Source organism: Limanda limanda, chromosome 4 (genome assembly GCF_963576545.1).
Source record: "Limanda limanda chromosome 4, fLimLim1.1, whole genome shotgun sequence".
Lineage (NCBI taxonomy): Eukaryota > Metazoa > Chordata > Actinopteri > Pleuronectiformes > Pleuronectidae > Limanda > Limanda limanda.
The window spans coordinates 26,390,440-26,417,355 of record NC_083639.1 but is presented as its reverse complement, the minus strand read 5'-3'; the positions used below and the strand labels follow the sequence as shown (position 1 = coordinate 26,417,355).

Sequence of the window (26,916 nt, the reverse complement as noted above, 5' to 3'; positions counted from 1 at the left end):
GCCGGTCCTAATGAACTAGTTGTTCATTTTCTCTGTTTATAGGCCGTGTAATTTACTCATCTCATTATCTGAAATTAACTTGTTCCATCATTATGACATCACCAGCTATTTGTGTATTTAACAGCAGCATCATACATGAATGAGATGAGGTCTGCAGGCAGATAAATTCATTTCATTCCTCTGTTGTTTTATTGAACTAATGACTCGACTTCTGGTCAGTGCACAGACGGATAATTAGTGGACAGTGAGACGGCATCTGTCCTGCTCTGTCTAAAGATCACACACACACACACACACACACACCGACACACCGACACACACACACACGTAAGGGTAGATCACTCTGATGTTAGGAAGATTAAAAAACATCAAAAAGACTCTGTGAAACAGAAGATAAAGGCTGGAGGTTTAAAAAGATCCTATTTCTGGGGAAAAAATGAATAAGTAATGACTGAAATCATATACAATCTTTCACGGTTGCATTAGAAACTTTCCTAAAACACGAAACTTTAACCCAAGTCTGACAGAGACAAATTACACGAATGTTATTTTAATATCTGATGAAGATACGAAACAGTTTCTCACTTAAGAATTGAAAAGAAAAGAAGCTGATTAGCTAATTGAATATGAGACACCTGAAACAAGGGAACTTCTCACTTCAGATTAATGAAAATGACACATTATTATTATTATGCAATGTAACCGGGGCAACGCAGGTAAAATAATAATAGAATCCAGACCTGTCTCCCATGTTACTGTTGTTTCATTACTAAGTATCAGCAGACATACACTGTACAATACATAAAGCATGTGAGCAAGGAGGAATTTAAGGACACTCCGACACCACATCTTGTTATTCCTCACACATCTACACTCCTCTTTCTGTATGTGATGAAACTGAGAAGCGGATGGAGAGCTTCCCTTGTGTTACATGAGAGGAAAGATTAGACACGGCGGTGGATGTGCGAGGCAGGAGTTGCTCAGGGACGTCCCCGGGCCAGAGAATCACTCTGCACCTACAGTTTGCTACATGCTGCGTTTGAGGTGGAGCTCTGCCTCCGGTGGTATCAGTGTGGTGGAGGTAAATCTGAATCATTGACTTGCAGCTCCTATAATGTACAAAGTCGGAGCTCCCAGACCGGAGCATGCATGAATTTAGAACAGCACTTGAACTTATAAACTCCTCTGAATGATGAGGCTCCATCGGTGTATATATATTAGAAAACTAGCCCGGCTCCACAGACTTCCACACAAGGACGGGTGCAGTATGAACGTATGGATTTGAATGACATTGATAAGCACCGGGGATTTACTCAATGTCAACATGAGGGTGATTGATGAATCATTTGCAACTCTTGAAATGGAGAGTTTTCTTAGTTTGGTAGGAAGTTTACCGACCTGGGCAGTAAAACAATATAATTTATTAGCACAATATAATTTCCATCAATAGCAGTATAACAAAGGTTCAATATATATAAATACAACAATATATTGTGTAGGGCTTAGTGGAAACACAATTAAACGTACTCAGTATCTGCAAAGAGCCTCAGACTCTGCTCTTAAACTGGCTCAGTGCTTCGCCCAGTGTGAGAACCACTGACCGAGGCCGTCACCTGTGTCACCACCACTCAGGAGAGCACACATGTAGCACCATCACTGTGTGTTACTGTGTGTGTGTGTGTGTGTGTCCACAACACAACACTAAACGGTGAAAAACGGAGGACAGCCTTTGATGTGCACTTACATAATCTGTGATGATGGGCTGGAATGCCACACTTTGGCCGCTAACACACACACACACAAGCACGCACACACACACACACACACACACACACACACACACACACACACACACACACACAGACACACAAACTGGAGAGCTGCCATGCTCTGACCCTGGTTCTTCGCCAGCAGGACAAAGTGAATCCAGTTTCATTCTCTCTGTTTTTAATCTTGATCACGATAACTAATATTTTCCTGACCTGTGATCAAACGTCTCTTCCTGTGTTTAGCCCCCCCCCCCCCCCCTTGGTGTTACTGAGGCAGTAGGTTGATGCAGAGGTGACTCATCCATGTACAGGAGAATAGACACAATTTTTAGCTTTTGAATAAAGAACTCATACTGCTGTTCCTGTTTCTGTCGTTAACTCAGGGCGGACAGTTCAAGCAGAGCAGATATGATCATGTGTCTCAGAGGGCGGCACAAACCAATAATCGGTTTATATCCTAACGACCTTGGTGGTTCAGGGTTTCTCCTTTAATGATGTCGGATGAGGAACTCTTGTCTAATTGGCCCAGTTAGTCTCTGTGCTATTTATTAGTAAAAATCCAAGGCACTGATCTTTCGGCTGGTGATGACGTTTGTCTGCTTCGCCCTCGGACTGCTTCCTGTCTGGATCCGGTTTATAACAATCTCTTTTCCTGTCTCTGTTTTTCTCCAGAGGAAGATGTTTACCACCCTGTTCCCATGGTAACCCAGAGGAGCATACTACACTACCCACAACGCTTGGGAACTGACGGCCCAAACTGACGTTGAGATCGGTTTGACAAAAGACACTCAGAGGAACAACAACTACAACAACACAACTACACTTCTGTGAAGAGGACCAATATGGCCAACAACACGGCGGATCACCCTCCGGGGAATTCGGTTGCCGAGGGCAACCATGACGGGGACTTTGGGATGGCGGTGACGGATCTGAGGGACCTGATGGAGCTGCGGAGCGCCGAGGCCGTCACCTTGATCCAGGACACGTACGGGGACGTGCAGGGAATCTGCCGGCGCCTGAAAACATCTCCGATAGAAGGTAAGACACATCCAGCAGAACAGGTTAAAGCTTAATGAGAATTAAACTGTTGCATTTCCCCAGGGAAGAACTCGTCTGGAGCCACTGAGATTTCAAAGTTCAAATGTTTTAAGGCTCATTTATGTATCAAACAATGTCCCTGCCAACATACCTTTATGTTAGCAGGGTCGTTAATCAATACATTCACTAGGGGGCAGCGCAGAGTCCCACAGTTTGGGATAATAATAACAAACGTGGCCAAATATGGATGAAATGAACGAAGAGTACGGACACAAGACTCCTGTTGTTGTGAGTGCAACAGGGAGTGGCCAAAACCAAAGAAACAGCAAAGACAGTTCAAGGTCATAACCATAAACTCAACCGATGACAGTTGTTAAATTATTATTCACGTCTATTAATTTTCTGCAGAATCATTTTCCTCTTGGCCCATTAGCAAAGCTTCTCTTGTCCACTGGCCTGGCGACATGGAACCTCTGCGTTGAATGATAATGAATTAATCAGAATTAATGAGGATGATTTAAATCATCTGTCAATGAGCTGCAGATCAAACTCGCTCTGCTGAGTCATGGTCAGTGCTGATTTACCAACGACCCTAGTGGTCACTGTTGTAAAAGCTGCTTCTTGGTGTTTGATCTATTCTAATTCTGTATCACTCATGTACAGAATAAACAGATGAAGGTGCTGCAATCAGATCTAATCTCATGAGCCTCTTGTCTCGTTGATTAAATCAGATTTGAACTCCTGAACGAACAGTAAATGTGTCTCAAAATGACCGATCTGTACACGTGACCACAGTGGAATTAGAGGAAGTTGGTTTCTACACACCCCAACACTCACAGCTCACAACGTCTGAACTGGATACGACCTCGGCTCCGGTTACTCTGTGGTCAGCGTGATCAAAACATCCGCCGAGGAGAGACTCTGGACACTCGACTGCGTTCGATCTCATTCCTGAACCGCGACACAACAGCAGTCTTTGAGTTTTGGGACCTTTTATGAATCTTAAGTTGGGCCTGATGAAATGGATACAAATTGTAGCAAGATAAAAGTTTTCATATCAGTCTTTATCAATAATTATCACATAAATATCACATTATTATTTCTGTTCATATTTAAGACTGATTTGAGCTGTTTTATTACCCAGCCATAACCAATGTTTTCAAATTACAAAGTTATTGTTCAGGTTTAGGTCGTAATTCTTCTAATTCCAGGTTATTTGTATTGATGACAATGCATCAGTAAATTATCTGATTAATTAATAACATTTTAAGAAATAAATATATTTGCTTAGGAGGCAGCATGATGGTGCACTGTTCTTCAGGGTATTCCTGTTCTCCTATGTCCTTGTGGGTTATTCTCCAGCCTCCTCTCATAGAAGGACATTTGCATTCTTGCTCTATTGACACATACACGCCCATGATTCCATTCACACTAAAAGGAGAGTCTGCGTCAGCCTGGCGTTCCACGTAGTCCTACTTGATTCCATTTAGGCTAATTGGAGATTATAATTGCCTGTTGGTGTGAATGTTTGTTTCTGTTCCTGTGATACGCCCGCGACCGGTCCAGGGTGTTCCCACCTCTCGCCCAATGTCAATGAAATAGTGGATGGATATTTATACAGTTAACCTAAATTAGTCACTGAACTACTAAACAGACCTGGGATTTAACCCGAACAAACATATGTGTCAGTCCTGGAACATGAGTTCATAGAAACAGACAACCTCTCTGGTGGATTCACTTCTTCTTCTGTGGTGAGAGATAATCAGGTTGGATTTCAGTCAGAGCTTCATGAGAGGCCAGAAAATGGCTGACAAGCTGCTGTTTGTTATTTCTCTCTCCTTGTCTCATTGTTTGGTCCCGCTGTGTGTAAGTGTGTGTGTGTGTGTGTGTGTGTATATGTGTGTGTGTGTGTGTTCGCAGCCATCGGTCCATTCCAGGATTGAAATTAGTTCCAGCCCGTTCCCCTAATAGCTCCATAGATCATTGCTCTGTTCCATTTAGTAATCAGAGGACAGCTGTAGTCGCGTCCTCCACGCAAGAAATTACTCACTATAATGAAGAAAGTGTAATTATATTTTCTCTAGTGAGGGAGAGAGGGAGAGAGAGAGAGAGAGAGAGAGAGAGAGAGAGAGAGAGAGAGAGAGAAAACAATCGGGGAAGCCTAAAAGGAAGATTGAGGTTACACACACACACACACACACAGTGATTGACTGTTACAGTTAACTAGGTTGGACCGGTGTCAATCCAGATACCGATTTCTGTCTGTCGCTCCTTATCAGTAATATCAGGTTGTACTTCACCGCTGCTTATTCTCATGTGTGAACACCAGTGTAGTTCTCCAGGGATTCAGTTTGTCACGTCCTTAAAGCAGCGCTGTAATAAAGCTGGAGAGGCAGAGGCCAAGATATTCTGACTAGATGCTGCATTTACACCACGTCAGCCTAGAACAATACAAAAAACATACAATCAATGCACAACAGAAGAAGAATTGGTGTCTCAGATTGCAGTGCAACAAAGCTTACGCCCAGGACGTTATGTTGACAACCCTGTTTGTGTGTTTGTTAGTTAGTTTGTTGGTTTGTCAGCAGGATTAAGCAGCAACTACTTAACCAAATTCCAAGAATGATCAATATTCCAGATTGATGTGTGGAAAAACACAACTTCACACCTGCAGATCAGTTCTGTGTCCCGGTGGCAGATGGAAAACCTGCAGGTGTTTCGATGCTGAACTGAAACTGACTCGGCTCGTGTGCAGTTCAACACTAAGCTCACCTCACGCTCCCAGTAACAGAGTCATGGTGATGGCAGTCAGAGACACAGTTATATTTAACTCTGTTTGTGTAGCACATCACTGCTCTGACTGTGATAATGAGATGTTTCTTCTTCAGCTGCTTTTACTTTCATCTGCAAAATCAGCTGCTGATTGGACACAGAGAAGACTGGCATTGTTAGTGATACACACACACAAACACACACACACACACACACACAATCAAGGCTCAGCTGCTGCTCTGTATCCTGCTGGTTAATGTGTATTGATGAATCAGTCAGTGGCCTCTCTGGAGGTCATTGATCGTCCTTCTCATCATATTACAAAATCAGAGTGTATTTCGTGTGGAGAGGACTTTCAGCCTCCGAGCACGAGACACAGTTGTATTTTACTTTATTGAAACAGGACTTGGGTCACAAAAAAACGTATAAACCTAAAAATAAACAGCTATTTTAAGGAAAATGCTAATGAACCTCAGCACGTTCTGTCACCACTCAGGTGAGAAGCAGACGAGATGGTTTCTTTTTTGTCTCTGTAGCTTTTTACTTTGGTGTCTTCATGGAAAGAGTCAGTCTCTTTAAATAAACCTCCAGGCCTGAGAAACTGATGAATAACAAATGGATTTAAACAGTAACCGACTGTCATCAGCTGATGATCAAATGTTCAGTTTTATGCAGATTTCAACCACAAGCAGCTTGTGCTCTTTCTCTTCATCTGCTCTTCAGATGAGATCCACAGAAAACATGTGATCAGATCAAACTGAGCTATTTTAGGTTTCTGATTTAGACATAACTGACTCTTTTCTTTAGCTATTAATTATTTGTATTTATCAGTCAAAAGTCAAAAGAGATTTTCTGCAGTTTGAGAGACACACACACACATACACACGAACACACACACACACACACACACACACGAGCACACACACACACACACACTCACACTATTGGTTATAGTGTAGGTTCAGAGTTTTTCCTCAGCCTGCTGCCGTGTCAGATCTTTTTGAGCTCCGTGGTGTGAGAAGTCAGCGACCAATCTGAGATTCAGCTCCCTGCGTGACCCGAGTCCTATTTACTGTAATGAACGCACACACAGACACACACACACACACAGACACACACACTGACACACAGAGCCTCAGGTCATCCTTGTCTGTGCCAGTCGAAGCAGAATGCTCTTCTAAGTGATAACCGAGACATGCAATGCTCTATACATCTTTATCAGGTTTTACATACTCTCACATCTTCTGTAATAAACTAAAAGAAGCTGGTATCTAAAGGCATCATGTTGCTTTAAATTCTTTTTCCCGACTTTAAAAGATCTGAAAACCGCTGAGAAATCCAAAAAGAAAAAAGACGCTCTTTTTGTTTCAGTGGCGTGAAGAGTCTGAAGATTCATAAAACTCCTTCATTGCGTCATTCTGCTGCAGAGGATGCGAGTGTCTGTTTAATGGCCGGTTTATTTCCTGCAGACTCTGGTCTGTGGAGACTAAACATAGAACAGGATCTGCGTTAGCCTGTTAATTAATTTTTTCTGTTAAATCTGATTTTCTTGTCTTATGTCCTACACAACAAATCATAAAAATCCTCCAGCATTATATTACTTTTAAATATTGAAACTTAATCGTAAGTTAATCGTGTCAGATGCTGTTACGGGCAGATGATAACTTTTTTTGTTTGTTTAAGATGTACAGTGTTTTTATTTAGTCACTTGAATAGGTTGCATGTGTGTATATATTAAGATGTTACAGTGATGGAGCTACAAACTTGGAGAACTATTTATTTTATTTTTATTATCGAGCGGAAATGTTGTTTGGTCGATTACCTTGAGATCCCTGATGCACTTCAGCCCTGTTTACTCTGGCCCGTGGTGTATTCTATAGCCCCAGTTCCTGCCTCAACTGTATTAATATTACATTGGAGTTACACGGCCGAGCATCTGGTTTTCTGAAAAATAAATGTCCAGTGATCTTTGAAAAACCCAGAAGGTCATATAATAGCTCTCAGAGGTATTTCCAGAATCCTCAAAGACTATTGGAACCATCTGGATGAGTAAACATTAAGCTGGCTCTCAGGCACATGTATGTATACGTGCCTTCACTATGTTCTGTCGCGTGATATTAAGTCACGCATCTTCATGTGTTTATAAGCACGGTGAAAGAGCTTCTGTAGAGAAAGACCAAAGGAAAAAACTGGAAGCTACTGTTGCTTATCATTAAGTTATATTGACATGCCGTGCATTTATATTATTATTAAAAAACCCTTCTGTAAATCTGTACCGTAGATTTTCGCTGCTCACCAAATCATAGAAAGTTGCAGCAGAAGAAACGTGTGTGATAATAATTAGAATGCCTGTTAGCTAACAGTGTTTTCATAAAGGGTGTTAGCCAGCTGAGAGGACGGCTTCTGTAGGTGTTACCGTGGCAACTGTGCACATGGTCATATGTCACACAGTTAATAAAAAGGCATTCAGACCTCAGATCCACTTCTTTCTATTTGAGAGAAAAGGGAAGAGAACACTTAGTGGAGGAAGTTGATATATTATGCCGTAAATATATAGCTTCACATTTCATAAGTGTTTGATGTGTTGGAGTTGAGCAATTGCCTTTTTAAGAATATATAATCTGGGCACTATATCAATGTCCCGAAGTGTTTTACCCGTATGAGTCATCATCCGCCTCGTCCATGTCAATTGAAGACCAAGCAAAAAAAAATAGAAGAACATGTCAAATAAATGTGTCTCAACGATGTTTCTTGTCATTTTAGAGTTCTTATCCCACTGATGTTTGGTTTTAATTAGATATTTGATGTTGAAAATGGGCTGAAATGTCATGATTGACAGCTGAGAGTGACTCACAGTGGGTGTAGCGCCGGCTTCACCAAACATGCAAGACAGCAGCGTTCATATCCAGGATAGCCGAACAGTTTCAGATACACTTTATTGCTTCAAGCAGCTGAAACTGCAGCATGACCCGAGCATCCCTTCTGTATGTGGTCCACTCGGGGACAGTCCGTCCAGCCGGGGGACAACAGTGAAAGAGTAAAGCTCTGCAGGGTGACAACAGGAAAAATTGCAGACAAAGACGGAGCTGGCGTGTGACCTGCAGAGATGATGAATGAAACCGGTCCTCTGTTTGTGTAGTGGACATTAACAAGTCCGAACAATGAGAGCAGACATTAATACAAGCTGCCGTAGTTTAATCTGACAGAGGGAGGATGGATGAAAGTGAGAAACGATGAAGCTGCACGTTGGCTGATGAGGCTGTAAATTGGAAGAGACCTCTTTTTGGACCAATGAAGTCCATTTCTTGCAGGAAGCTGAAATCCATAAACAGCTGTGACAGGCGAGCGTGCGGCTCGGCTCGTCTCCGCGGGGAATCGGCGGGACGATGCCAGATACCAGATGAAACCCGCTGTCACAACCACGACGCTACGCCAGAAAAAAACAGACTTGTATCGATCAAGCAGCCGGCAAAGTTCCCGAAAACACTTTATTTTAGTGTGTCGGGAGCTTTCAGCATCAGACACCGACTTCAAAATGATCAAACAAAACTTTGAACTAAACCACGGTGTGATGAAACATGGCTGATGAAGAATTTTGACAACCGGTTTATTTTTAAAATCTCTGTTTGTGCAGCAGCTCATCACGAAGCTCTTTCTTCTTCTTCTTCTTCTTCTTCTTCTTCTTCTTCTTCTTCTTCTTCTTCTTCTTCTTCTTCTTCTTCTTCTTCTTCTTCTTCTTCTTCTTCTTCTTCTTCTTCTTCTTCTTCTTCTTCTTCTTCTTCTTCTTCTTCTTCTTCTTCTTCTTCTTCTTCTTCTTCTTCTTCTTCTTCTTCTTCTTCTTCTTCTTCTTCTTCTTCTTCTTCTTCTTCTTCTTCTTCTTCTTCTTCTTCTTCTTCTTCTTCTTCTTCTTCTTCTTCTTCTTCTTCTTCTTCTTCTTCTTCTTCAGCTCCGAACCACAGAGACGCTCAGGCAGACATGTTGGGAAGCTGTACACTCAGGAAATGAGCCGAGTTATGTTCATGTTGTGGAATGTAATCTTCTATTATGTTAAAGGGTTCCCGCGGGGTCTTAAAAAGTCTTAAAAGGTCTTAAATTTAATAATCAAAATTTTAGGCCTTAAAAAGTCTTAAAAATGTCTTAAATTTGATTCGGCCAGAGCTGAGAAGTTAGAGGTTTTGTAGTGTTCGATAGGATGTTTAATTTCCTTCTCTGGACATGTTTTATGGAACATCCTTTTATTTCAATTTATTTCAGCATGTTTAAAGCATGTTTAAAGCTTGTTTGACTTGTGTATTGTTATTGTTCTTATGTTGAATGGGTATAAATTGACTTTGTAAGTAATTCTGTGACTTATTTCTTTTTTCATAGTAATTTTCCTTCATACTTTTTGCCAGTATGGTCGTGAAATAGGTCTTAAATTCTATTCAAAGTGGTCTTAAAAAGGTCTTAAAAAGTCTTAAATTTATCTTGTTAAAACCTGTAGGAACCCTGTGTTAATTCAAGCTTTTAATTTAGATTTTCTTTTAAATATTCAACTCCCATCTTATGTCACCTTGTCTCATTTCTTCTTCGGCCTCATCTCATCACTTTCTTCACAACACCATACCTCATTGCACATCTCTTGATCTCTTCCCATGTCACCTCCTCTCACTTTATCCTGCCTCATCTCACCTTGTCTTATCTCTTCTCACCCATGACTGGAGCGACTTCTGTGGAGCCCCAGGGGGAAATACTCCTTGTCACCGTTAACCCTCACTGTACGTGTCAGTTTGAGGGACACAGTAACCAGAAGGGCTCCAGAGCTGAAACCACGAGCTGATTGAGAGAAAATTAAACCACTGCTTTTGATAATCGACCTTTGAAAACGCTGATCATTCAGATTTTGGTTTGACCGTCGGTATCAGTTCCACCTCGGTGTCACTCCAAGCTGAGAAACAACCTGGAAACCTGGTCTTAGGTTTTTGTTTTACTCGTACTCTTCTAATCAGTAGAATTATCTGCAGCTAAGCAACCAACTGCAGAGAAGATAATCTGCTTCCTGTTTATGCCGCCACACACCAGTGGGGCAGCTTTGACCCAGTGGGTAGAATGAGTCACCCACTCAGGTCGGTGGTTCGATCCCTGGCTTCTGCATTCCTCGGGCAGGATTCTGAATCCCATATTGCCTCTGTGTGACAGACAAAGTGCTGTGTATAGATTTCGCTGTATGAATTATTGCATGACTTGGTGAATGGGACTTGTACTTTTAAGTGCTTTGGGTCTTTAAGACTGTAAAAACACAATATAAATGCAATTCATTCACCATTAGACCTGTGACCATCTCATGACTCATCTTATTTCTCTTCCGTCCTGTGATCTCATGTTGCCTCATCTTATTTCACCTCATCTCAATCTCATTTTAAAGCTCCAAACTCCTCTCCCTCCCCCTCACGCCTCTTCCTCTGCTCTCATCGCTTCGTCTTCTTCACTTTAGCCGGCCTCCTCTCATCCCCTCATCTGCATAATATCATCCCTCATCTCAGTCAGGCTTACGTTTAAATCGCTGAATAATTCTGCCGTTGAAGCCACCAAGTTACAGTCATGAGACATTAATGGTGAGGAAACCGCAAAATGGTCAGAAAATACAGTGTAATGAGCTAATTTTTAACAGAGCACTGCATCCAGAGACAAGAGACGGATGGAAAGAGGTCCTGATGAAGAGGAGGGGGAGCGGATCTCTCCATTCAGCCTGTCTGCAGAGAATAGTCAGATTGAATAAGCGGCCATTATTAAAACATATACAGACAGAAACGTGCCTGAGCGCTTGTTGGTGCCGACTTACAGAGTCGTCCTCCGTGAGAGATCCTGGCAGTGCGAGAGTGTTGAAATTCAGAGCACGTTCCACTGCACATCTCCCAACTCCACCACGAGTCCACAGCTGCCATGTTTCTGCCCACTCATCCGCGCAGAGCAACTCACAGATCCTCAGGTTTCTACTGAAAAACACCAGATTACCGAGAATCATCAGGGACGAGGCCGATCGTTTTAAACCTGACTTCATTCAGACTCGTCTCCGTGCAGCTGCAGATAAAACCTGTTTAGTGAAGTTAAAGTTAACGATTCCTGCTCATTTCACCTCATTAGTTGATATGGCACAATAAATAAGCTGGGAATTGTGTCTTAATGAAAAGATGTAGATGCTCGACCCCCAATTTAAGCATCAGATTTGAATGAGAACTCTTTCTAATTGTCTTTATATGGAGATTGTATGAAGGGTTGGAAATGAGTCACTGCTGGAAAGTTACAGTCACAGCCCCGGAATCAGAATCTCATAGATATCGTTTGGTCCTCAGCAAACAGACAATTGTAAGAGATCTTTCAGAACAGGAAACATCACGCATTTTTTGATAATGAACCAACTGAATCGGTTCGTTGTATCTGTCTTGTGACTGATATCTGACGAAGCCTGGAGGCGAGGGTGATGCTAAACTTCAGAGCTCAGTTTTATTTATTCAAACCTTATCTTAATTCACTTTTATTGATTTTGTTTGATTTTTGGTTTTCAGAATGTAGGGCTGCAGCTAATAATTAGGGCCCGAACACTGACAGGCACTGACAGATGAGGCCCTATTGAAATTGTAAGGATTATTATTATTATTATTATTCAGGCAAATTAATTGGCTTTTTGAGGGCTTTAACATGTTGAAATTCTTACCAAAATTTGCAGAAAGTTAGAAAGTGGTGAAAATGTACGTATTCTGGAGGAATTTTCATTATTTCTACCTTTGATTGATCTATTTAAAAACAAATTTTGTGTTGATTCTTCATCAGCTCCGTGTGAAGCAGCTGATTCAGGCCGGGTGTCTCTGGTGTTTTACTGACACGGAGCAGTTTGGCTCTGGTGCAGCAGCAGATTGTTTGTACAGCAGGGGGGGGGGGGGGGGGGTTCAGATCAACTCAGGCTGCCATGATTACAACACACACAAACACACACCTATTGTCCCCAACACAGGGCGGGGACACACGCTAGGGGCCAAAGGTTCAACCTGAAGGATTGCAGGATGATTCACAAGAATCCAGAGAAAACATTCCTCTGGTATCTTAAGTTAAATCTTATTCTTCAGGCTTTCCTCTAATATTTACTTTATTATCCTGTGGATTATCATTCGCGCTCAGCAGCCTATAAAAGTTATTACCAATAAAATGTTTTCTCATTGGTTAAGCTGATTGCAAACCGACAAATGGAGGAGGGGTCAGAAGTTACAAATGTTTGGAAACTATTTCTACATACAACAAACGGGCATTAGAAAACCAGGAAACTACTATTTATTTATATATTTAAAATCAGATTGGAGGGCAGCAGGATGCAGTGGTTAGCTTCAGATATACAAGGTTCCGGTTTGAATCCCAGTTTTTTTCCAACCAAATCTCCGGACACAAAACAGGAAATGATAAATAGAAAAATGCTTAATTTTTCTGGGCAGGACAAACCTGTTTTTGGGGATTCACAAAATAAAACAGTATTTGGAAAAAGCTTGTTCTCTCCCTGCAACAGAAGTAGGTCACGTTTCTAAACTACAGCTCGTAAAAGTTGTTATCACTGTGGTGCATCTTCTGTCCTGACTTTGTTTGTAGTTCACAGGAGAAAAGACAAGCTCATAAAAGTATCATCAGTTAAAGATCAGCCGTAAATCCCTAATGATCTTATGTAGCCCAGTTCTTTGTTTGTTCCACTTCTGGTTTTAACTCTTGCTTTTGATGTTTATTGTAAGAATCATAGGGTTTTCTGTATTGATGTGAATATGAACCTGTTTGTGTGTCTGCAGGTCTGTCTGGTAACCCCGTGGATCTGGAGAAACGTCACACGTCGTTTGGCAAAAATTTCATCCCCCCCAAGAAGGCCAAGTCGTTCCTGGCGCTGGTGTGGGAGGCTCTGCAAGACGTCACGCTCATCATCCTGGAAATCGCTGCCATCATCTCACTTGTCCTGTCCCTCTACCATCCACCAGGGGGCGACAGTGAAGGTCAGTGCGGTTAAGCTTCTCTCTGAACATTTTAAATCAAAGACAGGGGTGTAGATATCCTTTGGGACACTTTGCTAAAAATCACTCATGTCCTGAACCCTCGACAGCATGCGGCAAGGTAGCAGGAGGCGTGGAGGACGAGGGCGAGTCCCAGGCCGGCTGGATCGAAGGTGTTGCCATCCTGTTCTCCGTCGCCATCGTGGTGCTGGTGACGGCCTTCAACGACTGGTCCAAGGAGAAGCAGTTCCGTGGGCTGCAGAGTCGCATCGAGCAGGAACAAAAGTTCACTGTCATCCGCAAAGGCCAGGTCATCCAGATCCCCGTGGCTGAACTGGTGGTGGGAGACATCGCTCAGATCAAATACGGTACGAGGACACACACGTCCGACTGAGCATCAAACCTGGGACGTCAATTAAAGCCTCTTTGGACACAAACTCCATTTACTTAATTTGGCCTTCGAGTTTATCCCAAATGTGTTGAATGGGGTTGAGGGGTCAGGGTTCAAACTCGTGAAAGAGATCCTGATACGCTGTCACATTAAGGTTCTAGAAAAAAAACAGAAACACACCCAGGTGACAAACACTACACAAAAGAAATTAAACAGCATTTTCCAGTTGACCATATAATGTGAAGCTGATCGAGATCTTCGCGAGCATGAAAGTGATCGACTTCACGTTTCAGGGATGATGGGTGTGAGACCCCTCTGACCTTTGAACTTGCAGGTGACCTTCTGCCTGCTGATGGGATCCTGATCCAAGGAAATGACCTGAAGATTGACGAAAGCTCTCTGACCGGAGAATCCGACCAGGTCCGCAAATCTCTGGAGAAAGACCCCATGCTGCTGTCCGGTGAGTGCCTGTTCACAGGTCCATGACAACTCGAGGGAGGAAAGTCGATGATCGAAAGTACGAGCTGACCTACTGACCTCAAAACTTATCAAAGTTATTAGGCCCAGAGTTAAATATAGAAAGCTTCCTGTTTCAAACTTTAATAAACAGAACGATTAAATTACGATAACACGAACAAACTTCTTATTTAACTTTGTGAATCAGTTATTTCACAATAATCTAAAATGAGGAGAAGTTACCATAATGAAAAAACTCAAACCTGGTGTCAGTTGTGACTCGTAGTTTTTTAAAATCTTTCCTCAGGAACCCACGTGATGGAAGGATCCGGCCGGATGGTGGTGTCAGCCGTCGGCCTCAACTCTCAAACCGGCATCATCTTCACTCTCCTGGGAGCGAGTGAGCACGACGAAGAGAAGAAGGTCAAGAAAAGTAAGACATGAGACGAAACCTGTGACAACACCTCTGAGAGAAAAACGCTACTTATGTCGAAGAGTCGAAGGTCGGACGACGACAGTAATTGTGTTAAGTGTTTAGAGGGAAGTCTGACAAGAAAGACGATCTGTGACGGTCTCTGAATATTTCTACTCTGCTGTTTGAACGGTGCAGATTGGAGATATTTGCACATTCTTATCAGGTGTTGTTGTGTTTTGAAGTTTCTCGTGTCCCACTCGCTGGCTCTGTCAGCAGGTAGACTTCATCCAGTCTGGGCTGACAACAGCAGAGCTGTTTGAAGGGTCTAACTGTAGCGTTTTCACTTTATTCAGCTTCAATCGGAACATGAGAGAACTGTTAGTGAATAAATGAGACCACGGATGAGGGGACCTGTCGTGAGGATGTCGCTTCACACTGTGATCTCTGAGCTGAACAACAGCTCAACACAACGGATGTGGGATTAGAACACGGCTGAAAAGGGATGTGATGTGTTCACCGGCAACAAGTTCACAAGTGGACTTCACTAACACACCTTAGCAACAGTAACAAGGCATGGCAGATCTGTCAGTGTCAGGTTTCTCCAACGTAGCTGCTCCCATCAGGCTGCGTCTGAGAGATTCAATCATGCTTTTGTTTTTGTTATACTGAACTATGTAGATACTATAGGAATTACGTCTTTAACATTAATCAGCTTTCAAAGTTTTGTGACCTTGCAGACAGCATTTTTAAGAATAGGTTTAGGAGAGATAGAGAGATAGATTGATAGAAAGATAGATATATGGATAAATGAATAGATAGGTATATGGATAGATACGATTTTTCTTTCTGAGATAATCGTTTCAATAACTATCCAAGAATCTTGATGGTAAATCTCCCAGCTATAGGTGAATACGTGTCAGGACCCAGGTACACACACGTGAATGCAGACGGATGTTCACAAAAGTCAACGCAGATTTGCTTCACCAAGCAAAGGTTTTATTCGCTGCCTCACTTGCACAAATTGAAAGTGAATGGGATGCAAAGGTTCTCCGGTGCCACTGGTGTGTGTGTGTGTGTTAACCTCTGAAGCTTGACAGGTGGCAGTTGCCATTTTCTGAAATGTGTACACTTGCCGATGAAGGCATCATATTTCCCTCAGCCCACAGTTTGAACCTTTCCCACGCAGACCTTAACCAAATGAGTACTACATCCTGGTCTCCTTTATTCGTGGTAGTTTCTGGCCATTATCCTGAGTTTTTGATTTGACACGGATGTAATGTTGGTTAAAATGGGAATCGTAACCTTCCCCCTGTAGACAAAACAGCTTGTTTTTAAGTGGAACCCTTCAAAAGCCCGAGTGCAGATGATGCTCGTACTGTTACAGAGCAGTTTGGTGTAAACCAACAGGCTTCTGCAGTCGGTCTCTATTGCTTTTGATTTGCTTGTGATCACGCTAACCCCCTTTTACTCATGTCTTTTTTCTTTAGTTTGTTTTTTGTCTGATCATTTGTTTTATTTGCTAAAGTTTTGAGTTTGTCAGGCATTCATTGTGAACTGGCTGAATGAACCAGCTCAGTGGAGAGAGACGCTCAGGTCACTGATTTAAAAACAAAAACAAATCCTCTTTAGGAAAACTGCAAAGATTCCACACTCATCTGAAATTAATACTGTATTTAGATTCGCATCTCCCACACTGTGATGTTACACTTCATTCCTCCTTGACATAATACATTCCCTAGTCTCATTGTCGTAGCCTAATGTAAAACTAATCAAAACCATAAATTAAATATCAAACCTGGAACATCAGAAGTAACAACTGGACAAAATGGCCCCAAAACACTTTCCAACATTGTCTTCATTTTCCAAAACTGCCCTTGTTTCCCAGAAGTGTCCACACCCTCTGAATCTGACACTCTAACAGGGTCTCACAAAACACAAGTACACAAACACACACACACACATTCACACAGGCTCCGTTGTGTGTCCCTTGTGTGACAGCAGATTCTACAGTCACACATGGCTGCGGCAACTCGCCACTCACACACCCATGCATTCATTAATTTCCAGTCACACCCAATGGTTATCTTGCTGCACTCGATATGTGCAAACACACACACGCACACACTTGCAGCAGTTCAGTCTCAGTCATCACTTACTACACACCAGCTGAATAATAAAGAGCTGTGCGTGTGTGTGTGTGTGTGTGTGCGTGTGTGTGTTGGATTTGACCTTGCCGATCCTCCTTTCACAAATAAAGCAGAGCACTATAGAGCAGCAGGAAGTTAATGTCCTCATGAAGAAACACTTGAACAACCTACACACACACACACACACACACACACACACACACACACACACACTCACATGTCTGATCAATATAAGATTGCAAGGCGTTACCTACAGCTGACAAAGATCAATAACAGATGTTCAGATCCACATCAAAATATGTAAAAATGACATAATGTCCACATCTGTGCAGTGGAGAAAAATATCAGTATCCATCGGTCACAGAAAAACAGATGATAGAAATGAAATGATAGAGAGATGAGGATCAGCGTTTGATGACGGTTCCTTGTCGGGGACGAATCAACGTCACAACACAAAGTGAAATAGAAACCAAACAGAAACACGAGGTAATAATTAAAAGTACATCTGACTGATGTGTCCTTTTGGAGGATAACAACAATATTAGGTGTAAAAAAGGTCTGATATCGATATAATGGCCAATTGATCTAATTAAAAAAATTTCATTGAACCCATTTGATAAAGAAATGTAAATTAGGCTTAAGGTAACCATTAATGTTCAGTATAAATAACTATGTGTAAAAAAAAAAACCCACAAACAACCAAACATAAAACATAATTTTTTTTATACATAAAATGCCAAGATAAATGCAATCATTTTTAAATTCTGTAAAATAAAACGTTTCAATTTCGACAAACATAACAGCATATTATTACCAGCCAACCAATATATAAATTGGGCTCATAATATACACGATATATATATTCACATTATTGTAACATTCCATTGATATGAGTGATATACTGATCACTTGATTAGTTGGGCTGTCAAAATGGCGGCGGTTGGTTCTCCACAGCAGGAGTCATGTGTCTCTCTCCTCTGATTGGTCCATTCCTGCCCACAACACACACACACACACACACGCCACACACACACAAACACACACCTGTGGGTTTCTATCAGTTTGAACCTTTGTGTTTTCCCTCAGTTTGTTTTGATCTTATTTTTCCTTTGAACCATCTTATCAGCATTCCGCCCTCTCTCTCTGTCCGAACAGGTAAAAAACAAGGACCCCCCGAAAATCGCAACAAAGGTAACCCCTCCATTCATCCATCTGTCCCTCTCTGTCCCTCCGTCCTCCCTGTTGCTCACCCTCCTCCTCACCCTCCACCCAGCGGCAGGAGGGGAGTGTCTCGTCCATCTCTTTCTCTCTGTCTCTCTCTCTCCTTCTCTCTCTCTGCTGTAAAAAGGGGGACGTTCTCTCGCCTTGCTTTACCTGTCAAAGGGTGCAACTCTCAACCGTCAAGTCTTTGACGGCCAATCACATCGTCCGCAGTCGTCATGGGTGACTGGACTTATATTTCTGACTCGGTTCTAAATGCAGGATGAGACAATTTGAACATAGGAGATTTTTGTTTGTTTTTGCAAGAACATGAATTATAACTTGTAGGTGTTGATCAATCAATGAATGATTTGCTCTTAGAGAACAAACACATATGTTGTTGTGTTGTATCACATTAATGTGTAATAACCTCCCTCACTCTGTTTTACTCATTAGCTCTCTAAGCTAATTAGCTGTACTGATGGTGACGAGCACACAACCTAGGATCTGAAATCATTGATGAATCATAAGGGCCTTTATCTTATTGTCTGTTTGACAGAGTTCATATTTATTCAAGAAAATAATCACATGCTAATCTAAATTAATGTATCACAAATTAGTAATGAAAACAATCATTGGTAAGTGAGATAGCTCCAGTATGTTTGGACTTAAATATGTGGAGATGCAGTTTAACTTTTTTTAGGGGAACTACATCTCTTGACTGTTTTACTTGTGATGATCAAGCTACATAACTAGTTTCACCAGTTGCATGTTATCTGGATCAGTTTGGCTACTTAGATGAGACGTAAACGTGAGCTATTGAGTAAAACCCAGTGTTGAGAGGTTTAATGTCCATGTTTCTGTTATAATTTATTTAGTGCTATTAGTTTCTCTACAAAGAGTAAAGTGTGTGTTGTTTGTTCTCTGTCCTCAAAATGTCAGATTTCACAGTAAGAACTGAGACATGAATACAAGTCCATCAGTGCTGGCTCACTTCACGCACTGGTCTGACCTCTGAGGTGTCCCTGTGTTGACATCGAGTGCTCATTTTAGTGCCTTTTAAATATTCAACATCTGATGGATATGCGTTTGTGTGTGTGTGCGTTTGTCTGTGTGTGTGTGTGTGTGTTGATGATATCATTGCTCCAACCTCCAAACTTGACCAGCCAACAGTCCTCAATGTCCTGCGTGATCCAACACATGTCCAACGTCCTTTCCCAAGCTGTCTCAAGTCAACACACACATGCACACACAAATACACAAACACACAGCGTTCCCCTCCTCCCAACCTCCCATGGTTTGAGCATCTGCTGTACACACACACACACACACACACACACACACACACACACACACACACACACTCAATGCTCTTGGACGGTCATCACAGTTTTGCGAACAGAAATAAAGCACAGATGGAGCTGCAGTCACAGATGACCTCCACTAAAACACACATCACGAACTAGACACCTTCGGTCACATCCTCACCAGCTCTGCAGCTCCCATGAGAGGTTGAGCCTCTTTTAACTCGTAGCTGTGGTTTTCTGACAGATCACCTGTTTGCAGCTGTCTCCACACGACTCCTAAGAGAATTAAGGACCTCTATCACAGCTAAATGTGGAAATAGGCCGTTTTTTTAACTTGTTAGAGCTGTTGGAGGAGTTATTTTGCCCCTAGTGGTCTAAAATCAAGTTACACATCTTTAAAGTCCCTTAGTTGGCGTTAAATATACATCAAGGTATTTATTTTGCCTTCAAAACTGTTTATGTTTTTCTTGTCACGTTAACGCTCCTAAATTTAACACTTCCCACTAAAATCCATGTTTCTGGTAGGTTTGGATTTAATTAGCAATTTGATTTGAAACTAAGTGTTAAGATTGACAGCTGAGACTGACTCGTGATTGGTCGAATGTATGTCATTAGGACTTTCATCCTGTGTCTCCACTCGAGTGTTGCTACTGCGCAGGTGGTGTCTCCAAACTACAATGAAAAGATAAAAGATGGAGGCGTCTGCATCAGAGATATCTGAGCTCAGTCGCTGGGTTTCTATCATCTGCTGAATTAAACGGGAGCAGAGTAGAACTGAGCTCTCTCACTTCATCTTTTTAACATTTAAACTTTTCATTCACTGATCAATCCACTTACTTTTACTAAAGACTTCCTGCAGATGTCACAATAAATAACACATTTGTGCTTTTTCAAGTCATTTTATTTGGTCACATGAGAAGTTTTTCCCACCACATTTGTTCAATACATTGATTCTGCTCTAACGACTTTCTGTTGACACCAGTGAGGAGAACCAGCCGCTCTGTGCAGTGCCGTGATGTTTTTGGCTGTTTTCCAGGCTCTGAGTGTGTGTGGGAGTTGCACCCTTGCAGTATTAGTGGGCTGTGGGCTGTCGTCTGCTCTGTTTATGTATCCTCAGTTTCTTTTATTTCTTCCTCTTTTATGTTTGGCCTTTGATTCCTCTCACTTCTCTCACTGTTGCCTCTTTGCAGGGTGTTGCTCAGGACTCCATGTTGTCTTGTAATCACTGTTTGACTCTCTCCCTCCTCCTCTCTGTTCCTCTTCTGTCTTGCTGACGTCTCCTGCAGCCTCCACAGCTCTGCAGCCTCCACTTCCTCCTCTTGTCTCTCTCTGTTGTGGTTCTGCATCGCTGTGGTCTTTCTTTTCTTTTCTGCTTTACTTTGTTGAGGTGATCCTTTGAGTTTGTCCTCTGTTCGTTGACTTGCTTTCTTTCTTTTTGATTGTCAGACACCCTCTTCCCTCTGCCCGCCATGCGTTCTCCCATGGTTCAGTGCTGCGCCTGTTTACAGTTCTGTGGTTGGTCAGTGGGTCTCAGTCCTGTTCGTGTACAGCTGTGTCAGTTAGTTCTATGTTGTGGCTTGTCTTCAGACTAGACCATGTGCATAAAGCTCCACAGCTTCCTGGTTTGACACGACTCAGCCCCACATTCAGAATGTCTAAATGTTGAGGTCGTAATGTTCAGAAACTCATTTGGGGAGCTAACTTTCATTCTGAGGAAGGAGTTGTTTGGGATTAAAGCGTCTTAAAAAACACACATGGCTGCAAATCAAAAGATACACTCTCTGATTTCGTGCCACCGTCATGAAGGTCCCCGAGCTCACTGTGGATGTTTTCTACAAAATACCAACAATGAGCCAGGAGGAAATGTCTTCTTTTTTTATTTTTTATTTTTACAGACACTGAGCCTCGTGCAAGAATGTTCTCATTTCATTTTCTCAGATCTTATTCCATCAACTTTGCTTGTACAAGTTTACAGACTTGTGGTAAACTGCTCGTTGTTGCATCTGTGGAGACGTTTTATCCACACACAAAAGGTCCCAAGAGTAAATAACTTAAAACTGCAAAAATCAGCTGAGAAAACAAACACACAAATTGAGCTGTAGTGTGAACACTGAACCCAGAGATTGAACAACATCGTTCCATTACATCACCATGATGTCACACATGACGACAGGGAGTTACACAGAGAGCCACATCTTTAAATGTGATATATGATGCTTGTTCTAATACTTACTTATGTTAACCCTCTTCATCCCCAGTAAATAGACAAGTCCACACTGAATAACTTCACAATGCAATCAAGCAACAATCTCCAGTATGATTAGAACAAGTAGGTTGTTATGCTGTTTAATTACAATGCATCAGCTTTATTACAATAGTCTCATTTAAAACAGGGACACGTCTCCATTTCTCCATCAGCTCATTTAAACTCCAATTAAACAGTAAGAACATCATCAGTAACATTGTTATAAACAATATTATGATGATGAAGTATGTTATAAATAAATATAAGCATTTAAACTTTATTTATACAGAACGTTTTTAAACAAGTGCTTTATAAGACTATTAAACTATTTATAAGCAATTAAAAAGAGTTTAAAGTCAAGCAATCATAAAACAAGGCCAAATAAATAAAATGGAACAATGATTTATAAACCATGAAATACAATATAGTTAACAACAATGCTTTTGTGTCAAAATATATGTTGAAAAATAACTTACAGAAAATTCTTCTACCACCGTAACTCTCATTGCATCCACACCATCAGCCTGTATTATGTTTTTCTAACAGACTACATGTTATGAGTGTTTTTCCCCTGTGGAGAAATACAAACCATCTCTACACGATTAGTCATGTTTAACTAAATCAGTCAGTGAATCAACTCCTTTAAATCACTTGTGTTTGTTCGACTGCTTCTTACACGAGGCTCGACCAGTGTTGTTTTCATAGATTTGAACTTTCCGCTGCCGAGACGTCCCAGAAGAGAACTGAATGTAATGTTTTGCTCTACTCTCCCAAACACTGCAGATTACAACCCTCAGTTTTATTAATATTGACTTGTTTTGCTTTCGGACGCCTCCAGTGAAAGTTTCTCCGGCGGAAAAGCCGGACTAGATTTGATCGAATCAGTCGTCTTCACTGACCCAAAAGGCTTCATTATCTGACACCTAGTAGATCATAGAAATAGGACAAAAGGAACCAGTTTTCCCACATTCATGTTCCCCCATTGATTTTGAATGTAATTTGAATGTTTTTAAATCGCCTGGTTTGATTTTGGAGAACCTGGGCACCCTTTGTTACTGGTCATCCAGGAATCTAACCCTGCTTTATGTCCATGATCTGTTGGTATTGTTGGTTCCAGAAGTGATGTGGATATTGTTACCAGCCCAGTTAGCTGATAGATGGCGTTTGAGTATTTGTGTGTTTAAATATATTAAATGGCCCAATCATACATTTCCAATATTTAACGATAATTGAACAATTAGAAGACAAAAACAAGATCCCAGTTTCACTCAGCGTTGTCGGCTCAGTTGTTCACGAGGACAAACCTGCACATCAAACCTCAGATTGTCGGAGGAGGTGTAGATCGGTTCTGTTTCCATTCATCACCTGCTTCCGTTTCTTTTCTGTTTCAAATATAACCAACAGCGCTGCAAGGAGCTAGTGCAGCTGAATACAGTGTAAGCTCTTCAGCAGATATCAAACAGAATCAAAAAAAAAAGCTGCGTGTACAGTACTACAGTCCAAACAGGATCACAGCTGATGAAGTGAAATGTAAATACACTGTTTGTTCATGCAAATGCGGATCGGAGCTGCCGAGCAGGACGTGAAAGCCGACGCCATGTCCGACTTCAGAGCCTCGTTCCAAACGCTGAGCTCTGATGAGGAAGCGTGTGTGTCTGTGTGTGTGTGTGTGTGTGATTGACAGCCCCCTGTTAAATCCTCTCTGTTGTATCTGCTGTCCTCTGTTCTGTCTGCTGCTCTTCATTATGACCTGCTGCTCCCAACTTGTCTGTGACTCTCTCTGAAAGCTACCTGGACCTTCCTCATGAATGTTCTGTGATCATAAAAAGGACGACATGCTCCCGGCTCTCTGCATTCAGACAAAGGGTCACCGTGTTAATGAGAAAGAGTCGGGGGGGTCTCCTCTGATCTCTGAGAGAAACTCGTCCGGTCGTTTTTCCGACCTTCCGTCCGACTGAATCCGTAACGTTTTCTCTGCCTCTCTACCCTTTATCCCCACACCACTCCTGAACCCTCCTCCCTTCTTACTTTTGTTTTACAATTTATTATTTTATTGATTTAATTCATTCACCTGTCAACCCGTCCTGCCTCCTCTCATGCTTTCCATTTCTCTCCATCTTCATTCCTAAAAAAAAAACAACCCACCCCCTTTTTTTCACCATCCATCCTCTTCATCCCATCCATCACTCTGTCTCATAACTCCCTCTCTCATCTCTCTCTTTAACCAACCTTTCCCCTTCCTCATTTACCTCTTACAACCTGCTCCCTCCTCCTCCTCCTCCTCCTTTGACCCCTCAACCACTACCTTATCCCCTCCTCACCCCTCCTCCTCCTCCTTCAGCCAAGACGCAGGATGGCATCGCCCTGGAGATCCAGCCCCTGAAGAGCGAGGAGGCCGCCGAGTCGGAGGAGAAGGAGGAGGTCAAACCTGTGAAGAAGGTCAACGTGACCAAGAAGGAGAAGTCGGTGCTGCAGGGAAAACTGACCAAACTGGCTGTGCAGATCGGGAAGGCTGGTGAGGAGCAAACACACACACACACACACACACACACACATGAAGGATAACAATGTTTCACATGGACACTGTGTCCAAGAGACAAATAATAAAGGGTAAATAAGATTGTGGGAGAATATCAAAGTAACCATGTGGTCATTAATGATCACAGGGACTTAAATGTATCTATAACACATCACTTCCTTCCACCACTTTTCTCGGAAATTAGTTTGAATGTTTTTGCCGTAGTGCCTCTAACAAACCAACAACCAAATCAACCAATGGACCAAACTCATAACATGAGACGGTTTGCCTTTCGAAACAAGACGAAGGGAACTTTGAACACGTTCTAAAGACTCTGATAAACAATAAGTATACATATCAATAAGACAAGACACTAACATCTCAAAGATCAAATCCACAATCTGAGCCTGGTCAGTGTGTAATCAAAAAATGAGGCCGGATCATGATCTTGCAGAGTCACTGGACACGCCCTCATTGATCTGCTCTATACTGAGATAATAAACTATTATAGAATCAAACTCACAACAGTCTCTGATGTCTTCATCTTTTTCGTGGCTTGTTGAGACAGTTCCATTTCCATAAATGTGGGCCTGCTCCTTTAAAAGCACCCAGAGTGCTCAGGGGGGGGGGCTCGGAACGCACTCACTTTTATTGGATGGATGTTTTATTAGTTCATCCCGGAATTGAAGGTATTTTCTGTGTCGTTTCAATTGACCTTAATACACTGAGGGGCTTTCAGGACGCTGTGGGTGGGGGGGGACCAGCTTCAGTAATAAACTGCCCCTCATTACGGGACAGAATTAGAATTTGGGCTAAAACACTTTTAGGGGTTGAGTGTGAGTGACAGGAAACATTTATTTTCAGTGTGAGTTGATGTCGCAGGTCGTCGTCAATTTGCTGAAATATAAAATAACGCTTAATTAGCTGTAAGTTTCATTAGACTGATATATTCTAAACTGAATTCACAAATCAATCAAGTAAAATATTGCAGGATAAATTCTGCCAAGAGCATAAAACTTTAACCTTTTCAACAATTTAAAAACTTCTATTAGAGACGGACAGAAATCAGAGTGGGAGGATTTTAGCTGTTTGCGTTGTGATTTCTGAATTCAGGTTTCCATCACAAGTTCACATTTTGTTTAAGCAAACTACTGTTCACTGGATATCCTGGAGCTTTGTGTTAACATTGCGAGAACATAGTCTTTTGCAGCATTTTGGAAATTTTATTATTAATGGATTTTGATGAACAGAATCTCTCATATTTAGCAGATGGGTATCTATGAGTGTATTCAATTTGGTGCAAATCGGAATAATAATCAGGATAAGAAAGAAAGTCTTCCCTCAGTCTCTCTGGCAAATAAATACAATAATCTTATCACTGGAAAGGAATAACAACATTATGTTATTTGTATAAGGATAAAGGATAAAGAATCTTAAACGTATAAACTGTGAGTGGATTTAAACATAACTCATCTCTGCTTATTCCTCCCAGGTCTGATCATGTCGGCTCTGACCGTCATCATCCTCATCCTCTTCTTCGTGATCGACACCTTTGCGATCCAGGGTCGCACCTGGTTGTCCGAGTGCATCCCCATCTACATCCAGTACTTTGTCAAGTTCTTCATTATTGGTGTGACAGTGCTGGTGGTGGCCGTCCCCGAGGGGCTGCCGCTTGCTGTCACCATCTCTCTGGCCTACTCTGTCAAGGTAAGCAGGACGGGAAGTGAAGGGGATCCTGGGGGATTTTTTTTTACTCCTTTCAGAGTCATGTTTTTTGAGGATTTTAAAAAACGACCCCTATCGAACGTGTCATCAACTCTGAGGCCTGCTCACGGCGCTTTCAAACCTTGCTCTCCGTCTTTTAGAAAATGATGAAGGACAACAACCTGGTGCGTCACTTGGATGCCTGCGAAACCATGGGCAACGCCACGGCCATCTGCTCAGACAAGACGGGCACGCTGACCATGAACCGGATGACCGTGGTGCAGGCGTACATCGGGGACACGCACTACAGAACCGTCCCCGAACCGGACGCCATCAAACCAGAGACTCTGGAAACGTTGGTCAACAGCATCTCCATCAACTCAGCGTACACAACCAAGATCCTGGTGAGAGCTTCACCGTCAGAGCTGCAACAACAACACAATCCTTAACACAAACACACACACACAGTATTATATTACATCAAAGCTCTTTATTGGAAGCTCTGTCCCACTTTTCAATGCACAAAGGAAATTGAGGAGTTGCTATCAGCCAGAAAATATTGAAATAACTTGGCGGTGAGACGGCTCCGTGGAGACATTGTCAAAGTATTAAATCTCAAGAAAATGTTTTCCAAGCAACACAGGTTGGATTTTTTATATTTATTTTCAAACCTCATATTTAACATGACTCTGAGGATAAGAAGTAACAGAAGATGAAGGGAAATGTAACATTTTCTCAGGTAGTAACAAATTTTGTTTGTGTTAACAGAGCATCTCTCTTACGTCAGACTTCAACATGTGAAATACAAAGACTGACACTCTGGTGGATAACTGGACATTTCTAATTGTAATGTACAATAGCTGTAGTTAATGTTATTGGAGTTTTCTGGAAGCTGGTGAAAGGAGAACTCCGACAGCAGCTGATGTCTCATTCAGGAAAATTTAATGTAGACTT

General features: G+C 41.9%; 1 protein-coding gene across 1 annotated transcript in view; it reads left to right on the top strand.

Annotated features, from left to right (window-relative positions):
- LOC133000524 (plasma membrane calcium-transporting ATPase 1-like) overlaps window positions 1-26,916 on the top strand; it is an 80,312-nt gene that overhangs the window by 32,984 nt on the left and 20,412 nt on the right. Inside the window, exons 2-10 of the mRNA XM_061070469.1 lie at window positions 2,442-2,807; window positions 13,385-13,582; window positions 13,690-13,947; window positions 14,305-14,430; window positions 14,734-14,859; window positions 18,144-18,179; window positions 24,082-24,255; window positions 25,751-25,965; window positions 26,124-26,366. Of these exons, the coding sequence (XP_060926452.1) occupies window positions 2,612-2,807; window positions 13,385-13,582; window positions 13,690-13,947; window positions 14,305-14,430; window positions 14,734-14,859; window positions 18,144-18,179; window positions 24,082-24,255; window positions 25,751-25,965; window positions 26,124-26,366 (1,572 nt within the window). The 5' untranslated portion in view covers window positions 2,442-2,611. The remainder of the gene's footprint in view (window positions 1-2,441; window positions 2,808-13,384; window positions 13,583-13,689; window positions 13,948-14,304; window positions 14,431-14,733; window positions 14,860-18,143; window positions 18,180-24,081; window positions 24,256-25,750; window positions 25,966-26,123; window positions 26,367-26,916) is intronic.